The sequence below is a fragment of the Ceratotherium simum genome, chromosome 6, assembly GCF_057802395.1.
Source record: "Ceratotherium simum simum isolate JZ-2026a chromosome 6, ASM5780239v1, whole genome shotgun sequence".
NCBI lineage: Eukaryota > Metazoa > Chordata > Mammalia > Perissodactyla > Rhinocerotidae > Ceratotherium > Ceratotherium simum.
Window position 1 is genome coordinate 61,208,040 of NC_141905.1, and position 22,394 is coordinate 61,230,433.

The following is a 22,394-nucleotide window of genomic DNA, read 5'->3' on the forward strand; positions in this document are numbered from 1 at the left end:
GGCATTCTAGAGAGGTTCAGGTTTATTGTAGGGATGTGGGGGGAGTAGTGTCCAGAAGTCCAGACTGGCAAGAAATGTGTTAGTGAGGGACAGTGATGGAGATGACCTGTGGCTGCAGGGGTCACAGGCACAAATGTCCTCCAGGACAAAGGTGGTGAGAGCTGGACCAACAGGAGCTGGAGTGCGCAGGCCCAGCCTAGAGGGCAGTAAGATTTGTTTTTTTGGTTTTTTGTTGTTGTTGTTGTTGTTGTTGTTTTGTGTGTGTGTGAGGATGATCAGCCCTGAGCTAACATCCATGCTAATCCTCCTCTTTTTGCTGAGGAAGACTGGCTCTGAGCTAACATCTAACATCTATCGTCAATCCTCCTCCTTTTGTTTCCCCAAAGCCCCAGGAGATAGTTGTATGTCATAGTTGCACATCCTTCTAGCTGCTGTATGTGGGACGTGGCCTCAGCATGGCCGGAGAAGCGGTGCTTCAGTGAGCGCCCGGCATCCGAACCCAGGCCTCCAGTAGCGGAGCACGCGCACTTAACCGCTAAGCCATGGGGCCGGCCCAAGATTTGGTTTTTAAAAACTCTGTGCTGGTCAAATAAAACACATCTTCAGGCCTGATTCAGTTCATGGGCCAGCGGTCTGCAGCCCCTGGTCTGTGTAACTGGACATAACTTATCTCTCTGCTTCAGAGCAGAGCAGTAGTAGCCTCAATGCAGGTGCAGGGGAATGTGACATTTCCTGAGCCCTTGAGTCCAGAAGGCCTTGAGGAAGGGAGGTGGGGAGAGAAACTCCCTACAGCTAGGGGAGGAGAGGGTGAGATGCGGATGGAAAGGGAAGGACAAAAGTAAGGATGGGGACTGGGAGAGTGAGGGAGGTGATGGAGTTGAGGGGTAGAAAGGAGGGTCTAGAACTGGCTCTGCCTTGCCAAGTTGGCTTGGGAATGGAGCGTATGGTGCGAGTGCAGAGCGGGGAACTACAGAAGCTTGAAAAGGAGGGATTGGAGCCCTCTTATCTGAGCCAAGGCCTTTGATAGCCCTGCAAGGTCTTGGAGGTGACTGGAGAGAGCCAGACCTCTGGGCGGCTGGTAGACCAGGCTGGTGGGGGCCTGAGGGGAGGCTCAGAGGTGGTAAAGCAGAAAAGGCAAGGCCAGCCAGGGAGGAGAAAGGTAGCAGAGCAAAGGAAGTGGCATAGCGGTAAAGTTGCAGGCCCTGGAGCTCACAGCCGGCCGCCTGCACCAGGCTGTGCCCTCATGGCAGGCCCGCCGGCTGTGGCTGTGGGCTGCTGCAGTGCGGTTGCTCCAGCCTGGTTCCTGGCAGAAGGGAGAGTGGGAGAGAGGCCAAGAGGAAGGGAGGGAGGTCCACGTTTCCTGGGTCTTCCAGATTAGAGCCCCCTCCACCTGGGAGCCTCTAACCACTTTGCTCTGGACTTCCTCCTCCGCCTGCCTTCAGCCCCGCCCAAATTTCTCTGCAGTGAGCTCCCTCTGCAGCCATCCAAGAACAGAGGAAGCCAGAGGACACGACAGGGAGCTCCTGGCAGCTCTTGGCAGGAGGAGGAGAAAGGCTGTGAAACAGGGCAGCAGGCTGGAAGGGGAACTGTACCCACCTTGTAGGCACAATGAGGTGAAGATATAGAGAGAAGGACTCAGAGGATTGGGGGCGGGGTGGTGGCAGGAAGGGAACAGTGGCCCTAGAGCTTGAGCAAATGGGAGCACTGGGGGCAGCTTTCCCTGGTCCTGATGCTCCCTCGTGGCCCAGAGTCATTGCTGGGCTGGCGAAGGAAGTTGAAGGAAACCAAGAGCCTCGTGGGCAGTATCTGGCCTGACAGGCCTCAGAGATGCTCAGGGAGGAGGTCCTCATTCTGCCCTTTATCCTGTGACCTTTTATCCTAATTCTAGAGGACAAGATGGTGCCTGCCTTGTGTGTTGTACCAAGAGAAGTTGGTGACTATGTGTTGGGGGCCTTTGTGTGGCTCTGTTTTGGAGAGAGTGTGGGCTCATGATATCTTGCTGAGCCTGGCATTCATGCCCTGAGAAGCTGTCTCAATGGCCCTGGCATTCCGGGGAGCTCTTCAAAGGAGTCAGTCTTGTCGAACAGGGAGCTAGTGGTTTGCTCTTCAGAGAGTTTCCAGCTGAAGGCATTGTTTGGTCCCAGAACGAAAGCCTCTGCCATCACATGGACAGCCTGCCTGTTGAGGGTGTCAGAATACATTATCCGGAGAGCGCGGGGTTGAATGGACGGTAGATGTCCTGATGGGTTGATGTTAGGGGTCTTGTCAGGTACAACAGAGGGTCCCGACACATTTAGTCTGTGTGCGTGCCAGGTGCATTTGCTCTGCTAGAGGTGAGGGTGCAGAGTTGTGTATGAAGCTGGGTAGTGGGTGTGTGTAACACACTACTAGGAAAACTGGTAGCAGCTGCTTGGTTTGTGTCTGCTGAGGTCCTCAAAGGGAGTATGCGTTTAGGTAGGGACAAAGGTCAAGCTATTTATCTCCTTTTATCAACTGCAGAGAGAATAATTCCCCCCTCCCCCCATCCCTCACCCTTTCCTTCCTCCCTCTCCTCCTCATTACCCAGGTTAGCTGGTTTGGGTTAGGAGGCCAATCTCAGTAGACTCTAACTGAAGAGTGAAGAGAATTTGATAAGATAAGGAAGGCCATCCTTCCTCTAGGGACCAGTAGAGGTTTCACGTTCCCCAACTCCACTCTGTTTCCCTAGGGCAGGCCTTCTGCTGACTGTGACTCTCTGGCTCTGGGAGAGCCAGAGAGAAGGAGGTATCCCTGGGGCTGACACTTGGGTTCCTTTCCCCGGTCACCATGGGCCCGGGAGGGGCAGTCTAACAGAGCCCCGGATGAGAGAGGAAAAGAGGGCAGAAGAAAGATGGCTGAAGACAGGAGAAGAGAAGTGAGAGCCAGGTGTGATTGGCCAGCCCCAGCGAAAGCCTGTTTTTGGCCGTGGAAATAGACTGAGTAGGTGTGTTGGGAAGGGACTTCTTTTTTCATTCAGAATCTTTTCATTTTTCAGAAGAGACTCTGAAGCCTTTTAGCCAATCTGCTGGGCTGAATGCTCAGTTCTTTGCAGAGGGTGCAGCGCTGGCTCAGGTCCAGCTCCTCCGAGAAGTCGTGTTCACGCTCACTCTTACGCCTCCTGCGCTCCCACCCCAGCACATACACTTCACTTCTTCCCCAGCCCTCACTTTCCCTTGCTCCAACTGGGTAATTCCTGTCCCCAGGGAGACAGCCTGGAGGGTAGTGCAGACTGCTTAGGAGGTGACATCCCAGGGTGTGTACAAGAAAAAGTTGAGAGAAATTCATTTCATGGCCAGTGGCTGCTTAGAAAAGGCGATTCCAGCATACGAATGTGATAAATGTTAACTGAGCATTAATCGCATTAAAGAGGGCCCTATAAACTTTTCATTTCTAATTAAATTCGTCCAGTGATGCTGCCCAAGCGAGTACTCTGGGCCTTTGTTTATGTGGAAAATTAAAATGCAAATACAATGGGATTTATTTCCAGGAGTGGAGTGATGGGCTGGCCCCTATGGCTATTGGTCTCCAGGCCTGTCAGGCCAGGTAACTGCTTCTTTGGAGGTGCCGGCCCCCTTGGGGCACATTCTAGTGTGAAGGGAGAGGCCAGAGTTCAAAGTCAAATAAAGGTAGAATGAGGAGAAGGTGTGGAAAGAATTGAAGAGAAGGAGAAAAGGCAATAGATGATCTGGAAACACAGGGAGGCATTGTCCTGGTTTCCCACCTTCCTCCTCCAACTCGCACCTCTAGGAGAAGAGCCCCCCAAACCTTGCTTATGAATAATGTCATCGCAAGCCTCCTCTGCAGCTCTGGGATGAAAGGTGTGTGTGGGAGGGAGAATTTGGAGGAAGTTGCCCTGCTGGGCATATATGGACCTGCTCCTGAAAGAACCAAGTGGTCATCAGCAGGGAGGGCCCAGGGCCTGCATTTATCTCCGGCAGTCTGAGGGTCAGCTGCTGTCCACATCATGGTTTTACTGGGCTCTTCCTGCCAGTGCCAAGCGGCAGTGACACAGGGCAGTGGAGCATAGAGGCACAAACCGAGGACACCATGCATGCACGCCCGCATGCACACAGCCTTCTCGCACGTATGGAGAGCCGGTCGCTCATAAGAATAAACAAATGTCCCTTCCGGGGAGTTCTTTAGTGCCATGATCCCTTTGATAAAAGTGGTAACCCTAAATACTATTGAGTGGAACAATCTAAAGTTCCTCTTTACTGAAAGATAAATTAAGTCGAGTGGAGAGAAAACCTGTGTAAGAAAAAGCATTTGGGTATGTCAGTAAAGACACTGAAAGATCGCTCTGCTGCTCTGTGGATAAGGAAGTTGTAAATAGCGTTAAAAAGTAGAGAGGGAAAGAAAATGAAAGTAGGAGAGATGACAAAAGGCGGAGCACTAAATCACAAATAGGGGTACAAGTACAAAGTCACAGACCAGATTTATGCCAAGCTTTGCAAAATCTATAGCTTGGACTGACGCTACGTAGAGATACCAAGAGTGCAGACATGCAGGCGCCCGGAAGGTGGATGAGGCTGTGTCAGTATGAAGAGGGTGGATTGGCCACAACGTGGGCTCTCTGTACTGGACACTGGGACTGATCCCTCAGCTCCGCTATGCAGGGATCTGATCCAGTAGGGTTCTGTAGACAGTTGAGGATACAGTCTTATAAGGTTTTTAAAGGTCTTTAAGCACACGAGTCTCTTGTGAGCTGGGTCCACGTTCTAATGGATCTCCAAGGTGGCAACCCGTTCCCAGAACAGTCTGCTTGACTAGTTTTGTCGAATAACTGCCACCCCTGCCCTCTTTCATCTGTTTTCTTCTGGGTTATTCTTTTCCTCTGTAGTGTTCACAAGTGTATGTCTCTTGGAAATGCAAGAGCACTTGCTGACAAACAGGTTAATGACCGTGGCAACTCCCAAATACCTGGATGAAAACCAAAACCTTAAGTCAATCATCTATAAAGGTTGTCAATGTGATGCCAAATATCTGGCGATTTAGAGACGTCTACATAATTGATTGAATGTCTTAGTTTTTATCCAGGCACAGCATCAATATCCATTTTCATTTCCTTGGGAAACACCTGTTTTCAGAGGAAAATACTCTAAGAAATAAAGTGATGTGGTTAGAAAGCATCTTTGATGCATTTGAATCTCATTCCTTGTTTGAAGGAAGGCTGGGCTTGGCCCGAAAGTCAAGTGGAGAGCTGATGCTTAGAGCATTTAGGGTCTGAACAAGCACAGCCGGTGAACACTTTCCCCTGAAAGTTGGTTGGGAGGACAAATCCCTTTGTCCAAATAAGCTTAAGCTATCAATTAGGCCCGGCTTCCATTGGGGAATCCACTTGGCCATCTTAAAGGAGAATATCAGGGTTCTTAGTAGATATGGTGTTTCATTCATTTATTCTTTCATTCATCCATTCAGAAAACCTTTGCTAAGCACCTGCCATGTGCCAGACAATTCACATAAACCTATGTGGCATAGAAAATGTGAGAAAGCAGGCTCTGGAGAGAAATTGCCAGAATTTGAATCTTGCTTCCCTCCTCAAGGGCTGCATGGTTACGGGTAAATATCATCTCCTCTCTGGACCTCAGTTTCCTCACTCATCTAATGTGGGGATGATCGTATAGCGCCTCATAGGTTCTCATGAGGGTTATATGAGTTAATCCAAACGAACCTGCTTAGAATTGCACCTAACAGATATCAAGTGCTCATCAAATGTTATTTATTGTTATGGCAATAGTAATCCTCAAGTGTATATTTCTGGTTATGTGTCCCTGTCAATGTGTGTGAGTTCTGGCTTGTGTGTGCATAAATATTGAAATCTTTTAAATAAAAAAGCTTGAGGAGCCAAAAGGATATTGTGTGAACAGAATTACGTATCATGATTGCGACTGGGAATTGTGGTCCCCTATGAGCCAAGCTGGATTTAGGAAGGGGGCCTGCTCTGTGTACCTGCAGGGGAAAAAACTCTATGACTCAGTTATCTGACTGTTGAACAGAATTAGTCAGATAATTGCCCCCTTTGTCAACTTTAAAAGCCCAGCCTCTGAGTGTGTGTGTGTGTGTGTGTGTGTGTGTGTGAAGTCAGTGTGACTGTACCTCCTTCTTTGGGATAAGCCCAGAGAGGTTGAAGGTTGGCATTCTCTGGGATTCACGGCATTTTCATGGGTTGTGGTGCTTTGCATTTTGTAGTTTTTTTAAAGGTAAAATGAAACAGTAATGGAAAAAAAAAAAATCCTTATTTGATGGGTTTGGAGGTTTCCTCTGATTCTTTGATGTCATAGAGGGGAGAGAAAGGGGAGGAAAACAGGAAGAGGAGGAGAGGAGAGGAGAGAAAATGGAGATAAGATAGAGGATGAAGAAAGAAGAGAAGTGAGCAAATATTTGATAAATTCAAACCAAATCTGTCTGCTACTGTCCCACATATCTGGATATCCCAGGGAAGTATGGGAGGTTGATAATCATTGCAGTTACTTCTACTGCTAATGGATAAAAAATTTTAAGAAAAAAATTAGGAGAAAAAATTTACTTTGGGCTTAATGTATTCAGTGCCATGGCTCAAAGCAACTGGACAACTGCAAATTCTCCTTCTTCCTCTGTGCCCAACAAGAGCAGAGATGAAAACCACAGTCTCCCAAACTCACGATGATGTGTTCCGGCTCCCCATCTTTAATAGGAAAGCCCATGGAGTGAGGCTGAGACCCCAAGTTCTCCCTACCCCTTCAGCTTAGTTAGGTAACCAAGTTCAGCGCAAGGGACTTCTGTAAGATCCACACCCAAATGCCTTAACAGTCCCTTATCTGATTCCTTTTTTAACCCTTCCTTAGTTCCTAAATTTAATGCCTAGATTCCACTATTCCTCATTACACCTATTAGCTGGTAAAGGTCCTGATTTTTTTAATTAGAAAATAAATATTTTAAATGAGCCAAATTTGAATCCTGAGATCTTAATCATGCTTAAAATTTTTTTATAAGTGTAACATGTATAAGGGCCACCATCTTCCTTTCTGCCTATTCATCGCCACAGGGCTGGATGCAGCCGTCTGTATGGAGAAGGGCAGTGGTGAACTCTGGCAACCTCCAGCCTCTGCCACTGTCCAAATGGACTAGAAGGTCCAGAAGAGAACTAACCCCTGTCCCCACCTGATTGTCCCTCTCTGACTGTAGTTTTTGCACTTCTCTGCTTAAATCACACACACACACTTTGATTTATCTTGGGATTTTATGTACATCAGCACATGTGTGTACTTGTTTCTACGTGTGAATAGGCCAATCTTATGGCTGCTTTACTTGGTTAAGTCCTTATATTCATAATAATAATAGTATAGCCAACAAGTGCTTGCTGCAGGACGAACTGTTATAAGCATCTTGCATTGATTTAAGCCTCATAAACAACCCCATAGGGCTTTATAGGATTGTTTATAGAGGAGGTAACTGGAGTACAGAGAAGTTAAATAACTTGCTCAGGTCACAGGCTAAGCAGCAGAACTAGGATTTGACCCAGGCAGTACTGGCTCTAAAACTCATGTGCTTATCCACTAGTCCATACTTCATATCAACCTTTGATCAAAGGAAGTTCAGGTTTGTGTAATCTCTTGGGGAGCTCTGTATATTTTGCAGTCTCATGCCCAGCAACGTGTTCATACATTTACTTACAAGTTCAGAACAAAGACCCGGCACCCTAGTAGAAAGTCACACCTAGTACGTGTTCCTCTGCTCTTCCGTGGTGTGTGTGTGTGGCCCCATGATTGTTGAGCCACAGGATCTGGGGATACTAGGAAGGAGGACGACGCGGATGGCTAGAGCCACAAAGTGGAGCGAACTGGGCTTTCTTGGAACTAGAGTTCATGTTGTTATTCCCATTGGAATTGGGGGTTTTACCCCCATCCATCCTCCTCTAGCCTCATCAGGGATCTAGACTCCCCACAGGCATAGGCTTTGGCTTAGGGGCTTAACTCTCCAAATTAGGCAGATATAGGAAGAGTGGCACCAGGAGCTGTGTCGGTGTGGTGAGGTCAGAACTCTTCTGTCGAGCAGGGGCAGTTTGCTTCCAAGACAAATAGAACTGTGCATTTGGTCATCAAGAAGAAATTTGTCCTGCATCTCTAGCATCTTCCTCCTGGAAAGGAGCAGTGCAAATGACCAAGCCAGAGTAAGCTAAAAAAGCTAAAGGATGGGCCCTCTCACCCACAACCCCACTGAGAAAGCAATTACCAAATCATACACCACCACCCAGATCCAACATCATTACTCAGCCCACATCACCAAGGAGACACCCATTAACCTAATCTCTGAGACATACGTTATGAAAAAAAAGACACTGATACGATCGACGAACGCAATAATTCAAAGCAGAAACACAGACATTGCCACCAAACAATACTCAAATTCCTCCAACTCGGTGTTACACCAAGTGCGGTCACCTCGATACAATACCACAAAATACCGAGTAACAAACCTTAAGCCAGCTGCCGGAATGCGACAGCACAATGCAATACACGGTAACACACAACACAATTCAAACTCTCCATCCCAGAGGCACACCCATACACAAAGGCTGAAATCATGTGGCCGCCCAAGTGGTGATAAACACCTGTCCAACATACACAGAGATGGAGCCAGCAGGGCAACACCCTGCCCTCTGCATCCCCAGCAGAAAATGGTCACAGCTGCAGCGTCCCCAAACCCAGCGCTCCCCTGATCCCCAAGCACAGCGCAGCCTGCCAGAAAGCAGCAGCACCATCCTGGTTCTCCAGCAGGTGAATGTGTCCAGACCATCACCTCCAATAGGGCCTCCGGGCGCTCGTTGCTAGTAAGAGAGTAAACTGTCCCCTGAGCCTGCTTCCCAAGACAGGACAAATCAGTTCTGTCGTGGTTGGGGTTTAACAAGACTTCGCTGTTACGGAAAATGACAGAGCTCCAGGAATGGAGGGAAAAGTGGGGGTGGGCCATGAGGGGGCTCGCCAAGCTGGGAGCAGGAATTCCCCTTCCTCCACCAAGCCCTGCCCTCTGTGGCCATTCCAGAGCCGAAGCCCTCTTGCTGGGTGTTCACTGAGTATCGATTCAGTCTGCAAGCAATTTTAATATTTCTTCAGGGACTTTCCAGCAACAGCACAAGTCATTAATTCACCCTCCCAAATTGCTTATTCAATAGCAGGAACATGGCTCCTGAATAAAGTCCCAGAATTTATGTGACTCGTACGAGTCAGGAGGTCAAACAACTGTTATGGAGCGAAGTTAAAAATCCAAATAAAATATTGACACTTTTTTGGGGAAGAGGAGGGGGGAAGTAAAGGTATTTAAAATAGGTTTTTGTTGCAATGCCCCCAGGATAAAGAATGGAAGGAGACTGAAGACAAGTTGGAGTTTATAAAATCAATGGAATTTATTGCACATCTACTTGGCATTTAATAATTCTCTCATTTCCACATCCCCCCCACCCCCACCCCATCCTGGCCATAGACAGAAAGATACACAGGTATACAAATGCACATTTACGCACATCAATACTGGTGCACAGACCAATATAAAAACACAGTTGTGATGTGAGCATCTCAAACGCCCTGGGAGGGAACAGCGACGAGTGTGGAGTCGTGTGTGACTGTGGCTTACATATTTGACAGAAATAGGCATAACTGGGCAGAAATTCATGAAGTAGGTTTTGATAAATATATCAGTATTATAAATCTTGGATCAATGCATTAAAGCAGACATGAATGTAAAGGTACACTAATTGTAGAAATAGTTCTAATAGTTCTAGAAACTGAGAAACTGAGAAACACATCTGTAAGCGGTATCACCACACAATCATGTGTGTGATTTGGAAACTATATGGATGGATAGAGAGATAGATAGATGATCAATGGATGGATGGATAGATAGATGGATAGATGATAGATGGATGGATAGATAGATAGATAGATATAGGGAATTTAGAAAATCTACCCTCAAAACCTACCAATGCATATAAAATACACTGAAACCATAGCCACTTAACCTAAAATTGAGGTTCGTTTGTAACACAGACATGATGCTTATCCAATACAACTACTGGATGTGCACAGGAGAGGGGAAGCATGTTTGAATCACAGCCACATGCAATCTCTGTTCACTGTCTACATATACATTTGCTCAGTTGTCCAGATCATTGATGTGAAAAGACCGAAGGAAAAATTTGTTCATGCCCAAATAGTTAATAAACACAAAAAACTATTAATATAGAAATTTCCAGAAGAGGTGATATAATTCAGCGTATAGACATTGGAGTCACAGGACTGGACCCAAAGTCTGGCTCCAATGCTATTAAGCATGTGACCTTGGGCAGGTTGCTTAGCCTCTCTGTTGTCTACTTGGTAAAACAGGGAACGTGCCTATTTGATAGAGTTGTAGTTAGGCTTCGAATGAGAAAATGCTTTTGTTACAATGTCTGTCGCATGGTGAATGTGAAATAACAGTCATTACTTTTACTATTATTATAAGCAGCTCTTCTATTCAGGCCCAGTTTCTCGTAGGTTAGACCACCTGCTCTTGACACAACTGACTTATTCTACCCAGTGGTTAGCAGCATGGGTTCTGGAGTCAGGCTGCCAGGTTTAAATCCTGGCTCTGCTACTTAACAGCTGTGCAACCTTTGGAAAGTTACTTAACTTCTCTGAGCCTCAGCTTCCACATCTGTAGAAAAGGGATAAAATCGTCATAAGAAGTTGTGAGAAATAAATTAAATAACCCAAGTAAAGTGCTTAGCACAGTGCCTGGCACATAGTGAACATATATTAGCTGACTATGTCTCTTAAGATTATGTTATTGTTATTATTACTAATAGTAACTTTCATTTGTTATTCACAAATAGTTTTTAAGTACTTACATTATGCCAGGCACTGTTGCTAGGTGCTGGAAATACAATGGTGAGAAAAATAGGCGTGACATCTTCCCTGATAGGACTCAGAGTCTAGGGGAGGACTCCATGTGAATTGAGAAAGCAAGAAAACAAGGCTTAAGCTCTGTGCTAGACCCTGAGAGGAAGAAGGGAACAGAGAGAAGTAGATTGGAAAGCCAGGGTGGAGCCAGATTGGGAAAGATTTTGAAGGCCAGGTTGAGGAATTTTGAATTTATCCTGTAGGTAATAGGAAGCAATTGTAGGGTTTAGCCACGTCACGTTCTTTCAGGAGGAGACAGAGAGAGACCGTGGATTGTTTCGGAATACTGGTGTAACTAGGTGAGAGGTGGGAGGGGCTAGAGGCAGGGAGGCCAGGCAGTCACTAGGAGGCCCCACCTCTGCTGCTGCTGAGGGGCCCTTCCCTTCAGGCTTCCTTGGGCTGTGCTTACAGAGGGAGGTGGGCGTGCCCGTGGAGGGATGGGAGGATGGACGGGGAGCACATGTCCCAGCAATGAGTCTACAGCAGCACCCCTTTCACCAACATATCAGGCAGTCTTCTAGCCTCTGGAGCCTCCCAGGCGGGACGGGGGGTGGACAGCTGGTGGACCCCAGGTCTAGCTGTGAAGTCCTGACAGATGAGGGCAGGGCCAGTGGTGAGAGGAGCTAGTCTGGTCACGCTCTGGGCTTGGCATGCACCGCAGACTGGTTTCCAAATGGTTAGTTAAACACATTGCCCCTTAATTTTTAAACCTATGCATATCTTGAAGTTAAATCAATCCATATGCTTACCATTCATCATATAAACCATCACTATTGCCCCCCTGGGCCAGCCCTATGGCCCATCTAGCCTGGTAAATTGTGTCTGGCCTGGGCTCCCAGGGACACGTGGTGGAAAGATTATTGCCCTCAGTGCCAGTCTTAGAAACCTAAATTGATACAGAAAATACGCCTGGTATCTAAGGAACCCACTGGGAATCTACCCTCCTGGAATATACCAAAAACTATTTTGAAGTTATTTTTATTTTTAACCCATAGTCTAGTTTCCACAGAGGAACTGAGAGTTTCTTGCATTTTGGTTACTGTGTCAGTTGGAGTTAGGATTAGCAGATGGAGGGAAATGTGGATTGATAGACTATGAGGAAGGAGCCTTGTTAACTCACTACAACTTTCTCCCAACTCGCACAAGGATGGTTTTCTCACCCTCTGGCTTAAGGTAGTCTTCTCAAACATTAGAGAGTTTGAGAATAATCTGGAGAATTTGCTTAAATACAGATACCTAGGCCCCACCACCATCAGAAATTCTAATCAGAAGGTCTGAAGTGGGCCCCAGGGGTTTGCATTTTAACAGGCACCCCAGGGGATTCTAATGCAGGTGGTTCAAGGACAGTAGTTTGAAGACACCCTTCTGCAAGCTTTTTAATAGGACTCTCATCTCTTGGAGCTCAGTTATGACTTCCAAGAAGCAACAAAGGAGGCAGAAGCTCTTGACACATTTGGGAGGAACCCTGCTACCCTTGGAACCTGAGTATTCCAGGCATATCCTACTACAGCCAGAATGGAAGTTCCGGCCCACAGCTCTGAAGAATGGCCTTCTCCTCATCAATGGCCATTCTCATGCACAGAACCCTGCCTGACATATGGTCAGTTGTCCAAACTGAAACCTGCAGGGCGTGTGAGTGGGCGTGGGCAGACAACTCAACTCTGCACAAACTGCAAAGCCTGGGAGAACAGTTTATGTGAAGCGTTTCCAGGCTGCCAGTGGGAAGGGCAGGGTGGATGCTGCTTCCTCTGGGTTTCTAGGAGGAGGAGGTAGTAACTTTCAGTTTTTCAGTTGCTGGATGTACAGAGGGGAGATACTAGTTCCTTCGAGTTCTCAGGAGTAGGGAGAGGTAGGGACCATTATTGGAGAGGTGAAATTTTCCTGGATGATCTACGATATCTCACTTGACATTCTGCCATGAAAAGTCTCCAGCTGTTTGTGCTGCTCTGACTTGCCTCGGGGCTGAGCCAGAGACACGTGCCTGGTGTAGGCGGCTCTCAAAGGCCTGAGTTGAAGCAATTACCTGCATTCGTTGGGCAAAATATCCTTTGCTGAAGCAAATATCGTTTTGTCTTCTGGAATGAACCAGCCTATAATAAATACCCAGGCAGCCTGAAGTCACTGGCAGAGGCCCCTCCCACCACTCATCTGGCTCAGAGGGCAGTGGGGCCAGCTAGTCTGAAAACATTCTCTTACCTGGAGTTCCTTTGATTTAGCGAATCAGGAAAGACTTTCCCCACACCGAGGATTAAGTATTTCCTGCAAAGACTCTAAAGTGGGCAGTCTACCCCAGAACAATTTAAACTGATTTATACGTGTATATGACACATGTATGTAGATACTTCACTTCTTGCCCGAAAGACCCTTTGATCAAACCAGTGATATGACCAGGCCTGGAGCCAGCCTGCCGTTCCGATAGGAAGTAATTCCAAAGTGGAGAAGGCAGTCTGTTCTAGGCAGCTGGACAGGATTTCATGGGGACATGCTTGGGGATCCCATGTATTTATCACATTGTCAGCAGCTGGTCCCAGCAGGTGTTATTATTCCCGTTTTCTGGAGGGGAATACTGAAGCTCAGGGGGCAGCTTATCGTTTCTTTCTCAGAACACAACAGAACAAGAGACTAGACACAGAATCCAGGAGTTTGGATTCTGGGCTTTTGGGTTTCTCTCTCCTGGAGGCAGCATAGCTTAACGGGTAAGGGCATGGGCCCTCCCTGGATTCAAACTCCAGATCTGCCGTCTATTAAATGGGTGACCTCGGACAAGCTATAATATGCCTTACCTGCAAAATGGGCTGTGTGAGGATTAAGTGAACTGTTTGAAGCACTTGGAACATTGCCAGGCTCACAGTAAATATTTAGTAGACAATGGTTTTGATTATAGGAGCCTCTGCTAAGGAAGCATTGCTCCTAGAAATCCTGAGCAGCCTAGTCCTGGAAATTCTGCCACCTAACTCCCTCCAAGGTGAAATGTCTGAGGTCACCTCAATGCTAACAGGACCTCTTCTTGTCTCCACCTCAGGGGGAGTTTTTGCACACCATTTATTATCATATAATATAATATCATACATAACATAACATAATATGATGGGTAGGTTAACTTGGAAACCCTGAGGCAGACCGTGGATGGATGGATAGATGAATAGATACATTTGTACTAAGTATACATACATTATATCATTCTATTGATTTGTAAAAAGTTCCCGGTCTGCCTGGCTGTAATGAGATTTTTGAACTTTGCGTGGCGATCAATGAGAGGAATATTATTGGCCTGGAGAATTGATATACCTGCTCTCAGTGGCTTGTTCTGCTCCCAGGCTGCCCCGGCCCCCCAGGTGTACGATTCCAGCAGACACTTAACCTTTTTTACAGTGTCATCAGGCTAAAAGGAATCTAATAGTGACACAGGACTTGTGCTCAGCACTCTGCCACTATTGCTTTCCTGTCACAAATAATTTATAGCCTTCTATTTCCATCCCTGAGCCTGCACCCCAGCCCTGCCTCCCGCTTTCCCCCAGCTCCCAGGAATCAATAAACTCACATAGGCACAGTGGGACTTGAGGGTGCACGGAGACAGACAGACAGACAAAGAGAGGGGAGACGGAAAGAGGGGCAGAGAAAGACAGAGGGGAGAGAGAGACAGAGAATGAAATGAAACGCGGAGGGAGGAATCAGAGGAGCAGGCAGAGGGAGAGGGAGCAGAACCAGAAGGGGAGTAAGACTCTCCCTAGTGCTTTCTTAGAATGTTGGGAGCGGCTCTGTTTCCTCACGAGTTGAACAAACTGTTAATAGGAGACTCATTACATGCTTTCATTCTAACTCACAGAGCTGATGAGACTGTTTGGATCTTCAGCTTGGTGGGAGGTGGAGGCCTCCTGGGAATTTAACCAAAGAGGGAGTGACTTCACCTGCCTTGTCATCCTTCATTCTAAAGCTCTGCCCCAGGCCCCTGGCATCTCTTGGGTCCTGAAGGAGCTGCTGCTTGTACTGTCTGTGGCTCCTCCCCTGTGCCCCCAAGGCTGAGGTCCCCAGTCTGTCTTCCCGACAGTCTGTCTGATGCACCTGTTTTTGGGTCAGACTGTGATACCTGCTGCTGCTGTTTCCTGTCTTCTCAACGATCTCCCCAGGGTCTCCGTAGCAGCTTCATTGACCAGGCTGGGGCATATTGGGTGAGAGGCCTCCTACCTGCACCTGGCTCAGCCCCTACACAGAAAGCAGCCAGGCCTAGGGGTCACCCATAGGAATAATAACATTAGTAGCTATTATCATAGCCAGCATTTACTGAGCCAAGCATCATACTAATCATTTTACGTGGATTATCCTATTTAATCCTCACAACAGTCCTGGGAAGTGGATAGTATTATTATCTCATTTTACAGATGAGGGAATAAGAAACCACAAAGGGTTTCCCGGGCGATAAGTAACAGAGCTGGGACTCAGACTGAGGCAGACGGAGCCCAGAACCAGCCCCTTCGTGCCTTTGCTCTGCTCACACCCTTGTGAGTGTCAGAGACACCAAGTGCCTGAAGTGCCCAGGCTGGGCCCAGGCAAAGCCCTGGAGGTTCAGGAAAGGTGGGGGAGAAGGAGCACTCCTGTGAAGGAAAGCATGCTGGAGAGAGAAGTGGGGAGCAGGCACCCTGGCAAGGCAGGCATTCCATGGAAACAGGAAATGGCACCTCCCAGTCCCCAGTAGAGATGTGCCTTCCAGGGCTCCCAACTGCACCCACCAAGGATTCATGTCCCGGGACTTGACTTTCCAAGCCAAACCTGTCTGGGGCCGTGGAGACCATAGATGTGTCTGGCTGGCTTGTGGGGCCAAGAACGAAAAAGAATTGGAGGAGGAGGAAGAGGAACCAGGGGAAATAGTATCAGGCAGTCACCCAAAGCAACTGCTTTACTTTATCCTTTTAACCCCTAGTGTTCTTCCCATGAGCTGCCGGGTTGTGTATGGGATGCAAGAGGGCAATGGATGACCATCTGGTTTCCACAATCCCAGTTCTTAAATTCCCTGAGATCAACTCTGGGGACTGGCAAGTGCCCACTGCCTGGGGGGCATGGATGGACACCAAGACCATTAGTGACTTGCGGCGGGCACCCTGCCCAACTCCTCTCCCATGCACCACCAAGCCGCTGTCAGGGAGTAGTGATTTTCCATCACTTGCTACCTCAGCTAAATCTGCACCGGCACCCCAGGGCTCAGAGGCTCTGGGTAACAAAGACAGAAACGCCACAAGGCCATCCAGTTGTCCGTCTCACCCAGCCCCTGCCCTGGGGCTCCCTTAGTCCAGAGCCCATCAGCCCTCAAGCCAGAGCCACCCACAGGCCCAGCGAGACCCCAGAAGCTTTTGCCGCAGTGGATTAGGGGCAGCTGCTCTGAGATGCTCAGCCTCCTTCTAGACTTTTCATGTAGACCCGTCTACACTGCCCTTAGCTACTGTCTGGTCTTTCCCTTTGTGATCACTCTCCAAACCTTCCCCGCAACTCTTGGGAGATGACCTTACCTTCTTCTTTGTTAACAGACAAAAGCTGTAAAAGCTCCTTTTTGAAGCTTTTGGCCATCTCAAACTATGCCATCTCCTGCTAGCTGCTCCCCTGTGCCCTGCGTTCCGTTCTCTCCTTGTTCTGCCTTTCTCTCGCAATCATCTACATTCTCTCAGCCCGCTTCAGTCTCTCCCTCTTCCCTGATTCTTCCTCCTCAGCCTACAAACTTAAATCCACCTCTTTCCTACCCTAAATAGCCTTCTCGCCAGTCAGCTGCCAGTTCCATCCTCCAGCTTCCATACTTGCCTGTTCTTTCCTTTTCTACAAATTTTTGAAGCCAGTAGTCTACTTTCACTGCCTCCCTCTCCTCCTATTCACTCCCTAACCTCTTTCTGTCTGGCTCCTGCCTCAGTTGCTTTGTTGAGACTGCTCTCTCCAAGGTCACTAGTGGTCACCAGAATTCCCAAATCTGTGCCTCTTCCTATTCCCAATTCCCTTCAAATGCCAATCCTGGTTCTGCCATTTCCTGTATGACCAATTCTGACCCCTCTGCAAGGTCAGGTTCTTTTCCCAGCCTCTGAAAGTAGGTGTCCTCCAATATCCTCTCCTTAGACCTCTTGTCCCTGTCAACACTCCTTTCCCTGACAATCTCCTAAATCTGTATCTGCTGTACATGGCCATGCCCACCTGGCTGCTCCCCTACCACTGCAAACGCTGCAAATCTAGGACAAAAACAGTCACCTCCCTGCATCCCTCTTCCTAACAGTGGTGCAAACCACCAGCCTTCCAGTTAACAGAATTGGGATTTTAGAGCCATGGTTGACTCCAGTTAGTTGCCAAATCCGGCCCATTCTGCCTTCACAATGACTTGCAGATTCTTCTCTTTCTTTCCTGAGACCAGCCCCTGACCCCCTCATGCCTGTGTGTTGCTTTCCCAGGATCAGTTTGTACACATCCGTCGAGTTTAGAAATCGCTCATGGCTTGAGACTCTCTACACTTGGTTCCTATATGTTGGGGGGAGTATGACAAAGTAACAAAAAGCACACATTTTAGAGACTGAATTCTAACTCTCCTCTAACTGGCAGTGTGATCCCAAGTAAGCTACTTAACCTCTGCCAGCCCTGGTTTTCAATCTGAAAAATGAGGATGATGGCATTTACTTTTGAGGTGGTTGTGAGAATTAACAGTAGTATATATGTCATATAAATTGCATATAATATTGGCACATAATAGATGCTCGATAAGTGGAAAAATCACTCTGATCATCATCACTTTCAAGTTTGCAGCATTACTTCCTCTTACTCCTTTACACTCCCCCACCGTTCTGGCTGACCGGCCTAGGCATTAACCCATAACACAGCTCACTCACTCGGCGTCCATGCTCTGCTTCTACCCTCCTCCAGCACCTGCTTATAACGCGCTCCCCACTGCTTCTTTGTTCATCTTAGAATCATATTGCTTTTTACTGGGGAAAGAGACCTGAGAGATCCTGTAGTCCAGCCTCTTTACTTTACGCCTAAAGAAACTGAGGCCTGGAGAAGTAGAATGATGAGGCCAAAGCTATGTGGCTACTTAACGGCAGAGTCAGCAGTTGGACTCAGGGCCCCTTCCATGCAGCCCGGTGCCCTCTCCACTACCCTCTGTGCCTCTGGTTCCTATATGTCCATCTCTATCTCTATCTCTATCTCTATCTCTATCTCTATCTCTATCTCTATCTCTATCTCTATCTCTATCTCTATCTCTATCTCTATCTCTATATCTGTTCAGCCCTACTCTGCTTTGAAGATCTACATCAAGTTCTGCCTCCTCAGTGACTTCTTTCCCAATTCCCTCACCTGCAAGGCAGATGGTTCCTCCTCTGCCTCCTTCCAGCAGTTACTGCCTGACCCGTTGGTGTTACCTAGCTTTCTTTGGGTGGGTATCTTCCTTCCCCAGCACTGTGAGGCAGGGGCCTTATCTCTATTGCCTCTGCGAGTGCTCAAGTCCACTCATGGCTTGTGACTCACCTGGCCGATTGAGGTGAACTTGGCTCACACACCTCTCCACGGAGAGGAGCAACACCCTCGGAAGAGTTGCTCTCAGGGGCACCTAATTTGACCAGTGGGTGGAGGGGAGTGTTCCTCAGTCCTGGCCCCAGGGTTGGTCTTTTGTATCACTGAGCCCTGGGTCCTTCAGATCATTGACAAACAGGCTCACTCTCAGCCCTGGGATGTTTGGTCCAGCCCCCACCCCCAGAGTGCACAGGGAGGGCAGCAGGCTTGTCACCTAGGCTGGTAGAGAAGCTGTGATCCAAGTCAGACCTCAGAAAAGGAGGCCATCGGGCCAGTGAGCAGGACAGGGCTCTGACTTGTTTGAGAGTACCAAGTGGGCTCAGGAAGTTGTTCAGGGCCTGACATCTGGCAAGGGGACCACATGTGCTGTGTTGGAATACTGGGGACAAAGGGTCACCTGTGACCCAGGCCATCCCTAGCTGTCTTCTCTTTAGCGCAGGAAATGGGGACATCTCACCCCCTCCCTTGGCTCTGGAGGACTGTAATACAGTCCCAATCGGAGATCCAGCTCCAAAACAATCTCCAGACCCAGGCAGTCCTGTTCCCAGGAGGAGATGTGTGTGGTTGAGGAGGCAATGGTGGACAGCAAGTCACCAGGGCAGTTCCCACCCCCCGAAAGGGGAAGGAAGCTGTGCTCCACTTGCTCTGCCGCACCGATCTTTGCTACCAGAAATCACGCTGCAATTCGGACGATGCACACGGCAGGGCAGAATGCAGACTGCCTCCACCCAGAGCTGCGCTAGGCTGGAGCCACAGAGCCCACAGGAGGGAAATCTTGTGCCTTGCAGCCATCAGTGAGGGCAGGGGTGCAGGGAGCAGAGGGGTGAGGGGGGAGCTGAGGAGCTTGGAAGAGTTCCTCTGCAGGGCTGGGCTGGAGCTGGCTGGGGCAGGAGAGGGCATGTGATGGGTGATGCTGTTGCGATGCTGTTGCAGGATCATCCGGACCAAAGTTCAGCAGCCTTTCCACCCAACGCCAGATGGGGCTGGGACGGGAGTGACTGCCCCTGGCCACACCATTGGTAAGAGGGCTCAGGGAAGGGAGGAAGCTGGGCCCCACGTAGGACACCTGGGAAACTCGGCTCCACCCCCGGGAAATGCCCACCGCCCGCCTGTCTGAGGTCCAAGGCCTGGCCATTTTCCCAATACATGCTCTCCCTGAGCCCCTAGAGGCTCGGTTCTTGCCTCAGCCGTGAGGCTGCCTTGCCTTGTCAGTCTGTGTCTCACCTCTCTCTCGCTTTCTCTCTGTCTCTCTCCCCTCTTTCTCAATCAATATTTTTTCTTTAGCTCTTCTCCTTCCCTTCTGCCTCCTTCTCCATCTTTTGTTTTTATCTAATTCTGTCTCCCTACCTGTCTCTCCCTCTTTCATATCTACTTTCTTACTCCATTTTTGTTTTCCTAATTTTAAAATTAGCCTTCTCTCTTCTCCCCTTCTCTCCCGTCTCCCCTCCTCCTCCTTCCTCTCTCTGCCTTTCCCTTTCGCTTTTCTTCTCTCTGCATGTGTGGCTCCAGATCTGTTCTGTTTCTCTCCTTCCCTCCTCTTGGCCTGTCTCTCTTGATCTCTTTGTCTCTCTCTCATGTCCTCGGTAACTCTCTGCCTTTCTCCGACCTCCTTATTTACTGAGCCTTCCTCATGGCCTCTCAGAGATATGACCCAGGCCTACCAGAACACCTGCAACAGCCCCTACACACATATACTGTCTTCCTTTTGGCCCAAGGCGCTTGGTGCTGCTACAGCCATAGATGAGGCCTGGGGTTTGAGGGGCCGGGATATGTTTAAACTTATCCAGCTGTCCCTCTTGGCAGCTGTTCCCTTCTCTCTTGACCAGCAGGAAGTAGAAATGGCTGGTCCCAGCCCTCCTGGAGTTGGCAGGGGCTGTTGTTTACAGGGCCTGTGTTACAGCGTGTGCCAGGAGAGAGGGTTGGGCCAGGCTGTACCTGAGTCGATCACCATGGAGTGAATGTGTTCACTAGCCTGTGCCCTGAGGGGAAATTAGGAACTTCTCAAGTGATTTCAAGACCAGAAGCAACTGGGAAAGAGGAGCTAAGCACTCCTGGGGACTATCAGGACCATTCTTGTGTCTCTTAGAGAATCAGAGACAGATCTTAGAAAGCCACAGACTCTAAATCAGGGCTGATAAAGACTCAGCCGGGGAGACTGAGAGACAATGAGCTGGGGTTTGTTTCGAAGGATTTGCCCTGCCTCCAGAGATTAGACAAGCTGTGCAAGGAGGCATCCTACGAGCTGTTCTCTCTACAGGACTGCCGAGTCACTTTCTAGATTCAGTCAGCTTTAGTGTTTCCATCCATCTTCAGGGAAGTGAGTTCAAGGGCCTCAGTAAAATCTATAGGTCTGCAGAGAAGGCCTGGGGCTGACTAATCGCCACTCAGCTGGACAGAAGTGAATAGTCTGCACTATATATAGCAACTCCTTCTCCCCTAAACCTCGGAGGATGAAGGGGATGTGGGCTCCCCATCCCTCCTGATGTCCTCTGCTTCTCTCTGCCCCCAGCCTTGGGGCTTTGGCCTGCACTCACAGCTACTCTCCTGACGGCATTTTCTCCTTACTCTCATCCAGTTCCCAGCACGGCCTCCCCTCCTGTTTCCACTGCCTCCAATGATCCAGTGGGATCCTACTCCATCAACGGGATCCTGGGGATCCCTCGCTCCAATGGCGAGAAGAGGAAACGTGATGAAGGTAAGGAGGAGGAAAGAGGCTTGGCTTCCCCTGTGCATGCTTTGTCCTTGGACTCAGAGCTCCGGTTTCGGCCGGGCCTCGCAGCTGCTCTGCTGTGAGATCAATTTTAGTAGCAAAGCCCAGGTCCCCCCACTGCCCTGCTGGCTCCTGGAGAGAGGGAAGCAGGCTGCTGGTGGGGCCATCAGCTTCACCATCTGCTCAGCAGCCCCGAGTGCCTCATCTTCCGCTGGGACTTACCCTGAATATCCCAGTGGGATGCCGGGAGGAGAAGCATGAACCATGTACCTTGGGAAGGTTTTGGAGGTAGGGGAGCAGCTGGTCTCTGACCCGAGAATGAAAGGCCAACTTGCCTTGTCCTCACCTGATCCCAGCCCATCAGGAGATGGGGGAGTGATGTCACGTACAGCTGACCCTAGTGACATGTGGATATTATGCCCATTATAATCACTCAGTTTGCTGGACATGGGCCCCTCTCTACTCTTCTTCTCCATGGGAGGAGACACCATTCAGGCTCCTCTCTGGCCCTTCCCCTCATTCCCTGTAATTCCTCAAGGTGCAGCCAGCTGTTAGGCACACAGTTAAAGGGAGAGGGAAGTGGGAGGAGGGGGAGAGGGGAAAAGAAGTAAGAGGAGAGAGTGGTGGCAATGAGCTTGGGAGAAGGTGTTTTTCAAATGTGGTATTAGGGGTCCCTTGGTGACCATCTGGTTCTCTTCCGATGCACGAGGCCAGGGCGCAGGGCTGGCAGGCCCAGACAAATGGAGACACCAGTGTCTGGAGCCTGCTTCCTGCCCCAATCTCATGGGCCCTGCGGGGGAAGCAGTAACCTCCTGCTCTAGGGAGGGCATATGATTTTAAGGGTATCGCCCATGAAATAGACAGGATCCTCTAAAGATAAGTGTAAAGGGGGTGACCATGCATCCCGTTAGTCCAGGCCAGCCCCAAGTTATGCCTTTTGTCCCTGCATCTTGACCAGTCAGCATCTCCTTTTTCTCTCAAAAATGTCCCTTTGGACAATAAATCATATGGTCATCCTAAGCATAGACAAGCCCTTGATTGAGGCAGCTTTAGAGGGTAAGGAACAGAAAAAAAGGGACAAAGCTGAGATTCCCTGAGCCCAGGCTGAGGGAAAAGGGAATGTGAGAGCCCTGGCCTCCAGCAGAAGGGACAGAGTGCAGGAGAGGCCTGGGTCTGGCAAGACAGTGATGACCTGGCACTGGCCTCCTTCCAGAAGCCCT

At 49.0% G+C, this 22,394-nt stretch overlaps 1 protein-coding gene across 5 annotated transcripts in view; it reads left to right on the plus strand.

Annotated features, from left to right (window-relative positions):
- Positions 1-22,394, plus strand: part of PAX2 (paired box 2) — a 78,878-nt gene that overhangs the window by 11,568 nt on the left and 44,916 nt on the right. For all 5 annotated transcript variants that reach the window (XM_004427956.3, XM_004427959.3, XM_004427957.3 and 2 more), the window contains exons 4-5: positions 19,398-19,483; positions 21,040-21,159. In XM_004427956.3, coding sequence (XP_004428013.3) covers positions 19,398-19,483; positions 21,040-21,159 — 206 coding nt within the window. The remainder of the gene's footprint in view (positions 1-19,397; positions 19,484-21,039; positions 21,160-22,394) is intronic.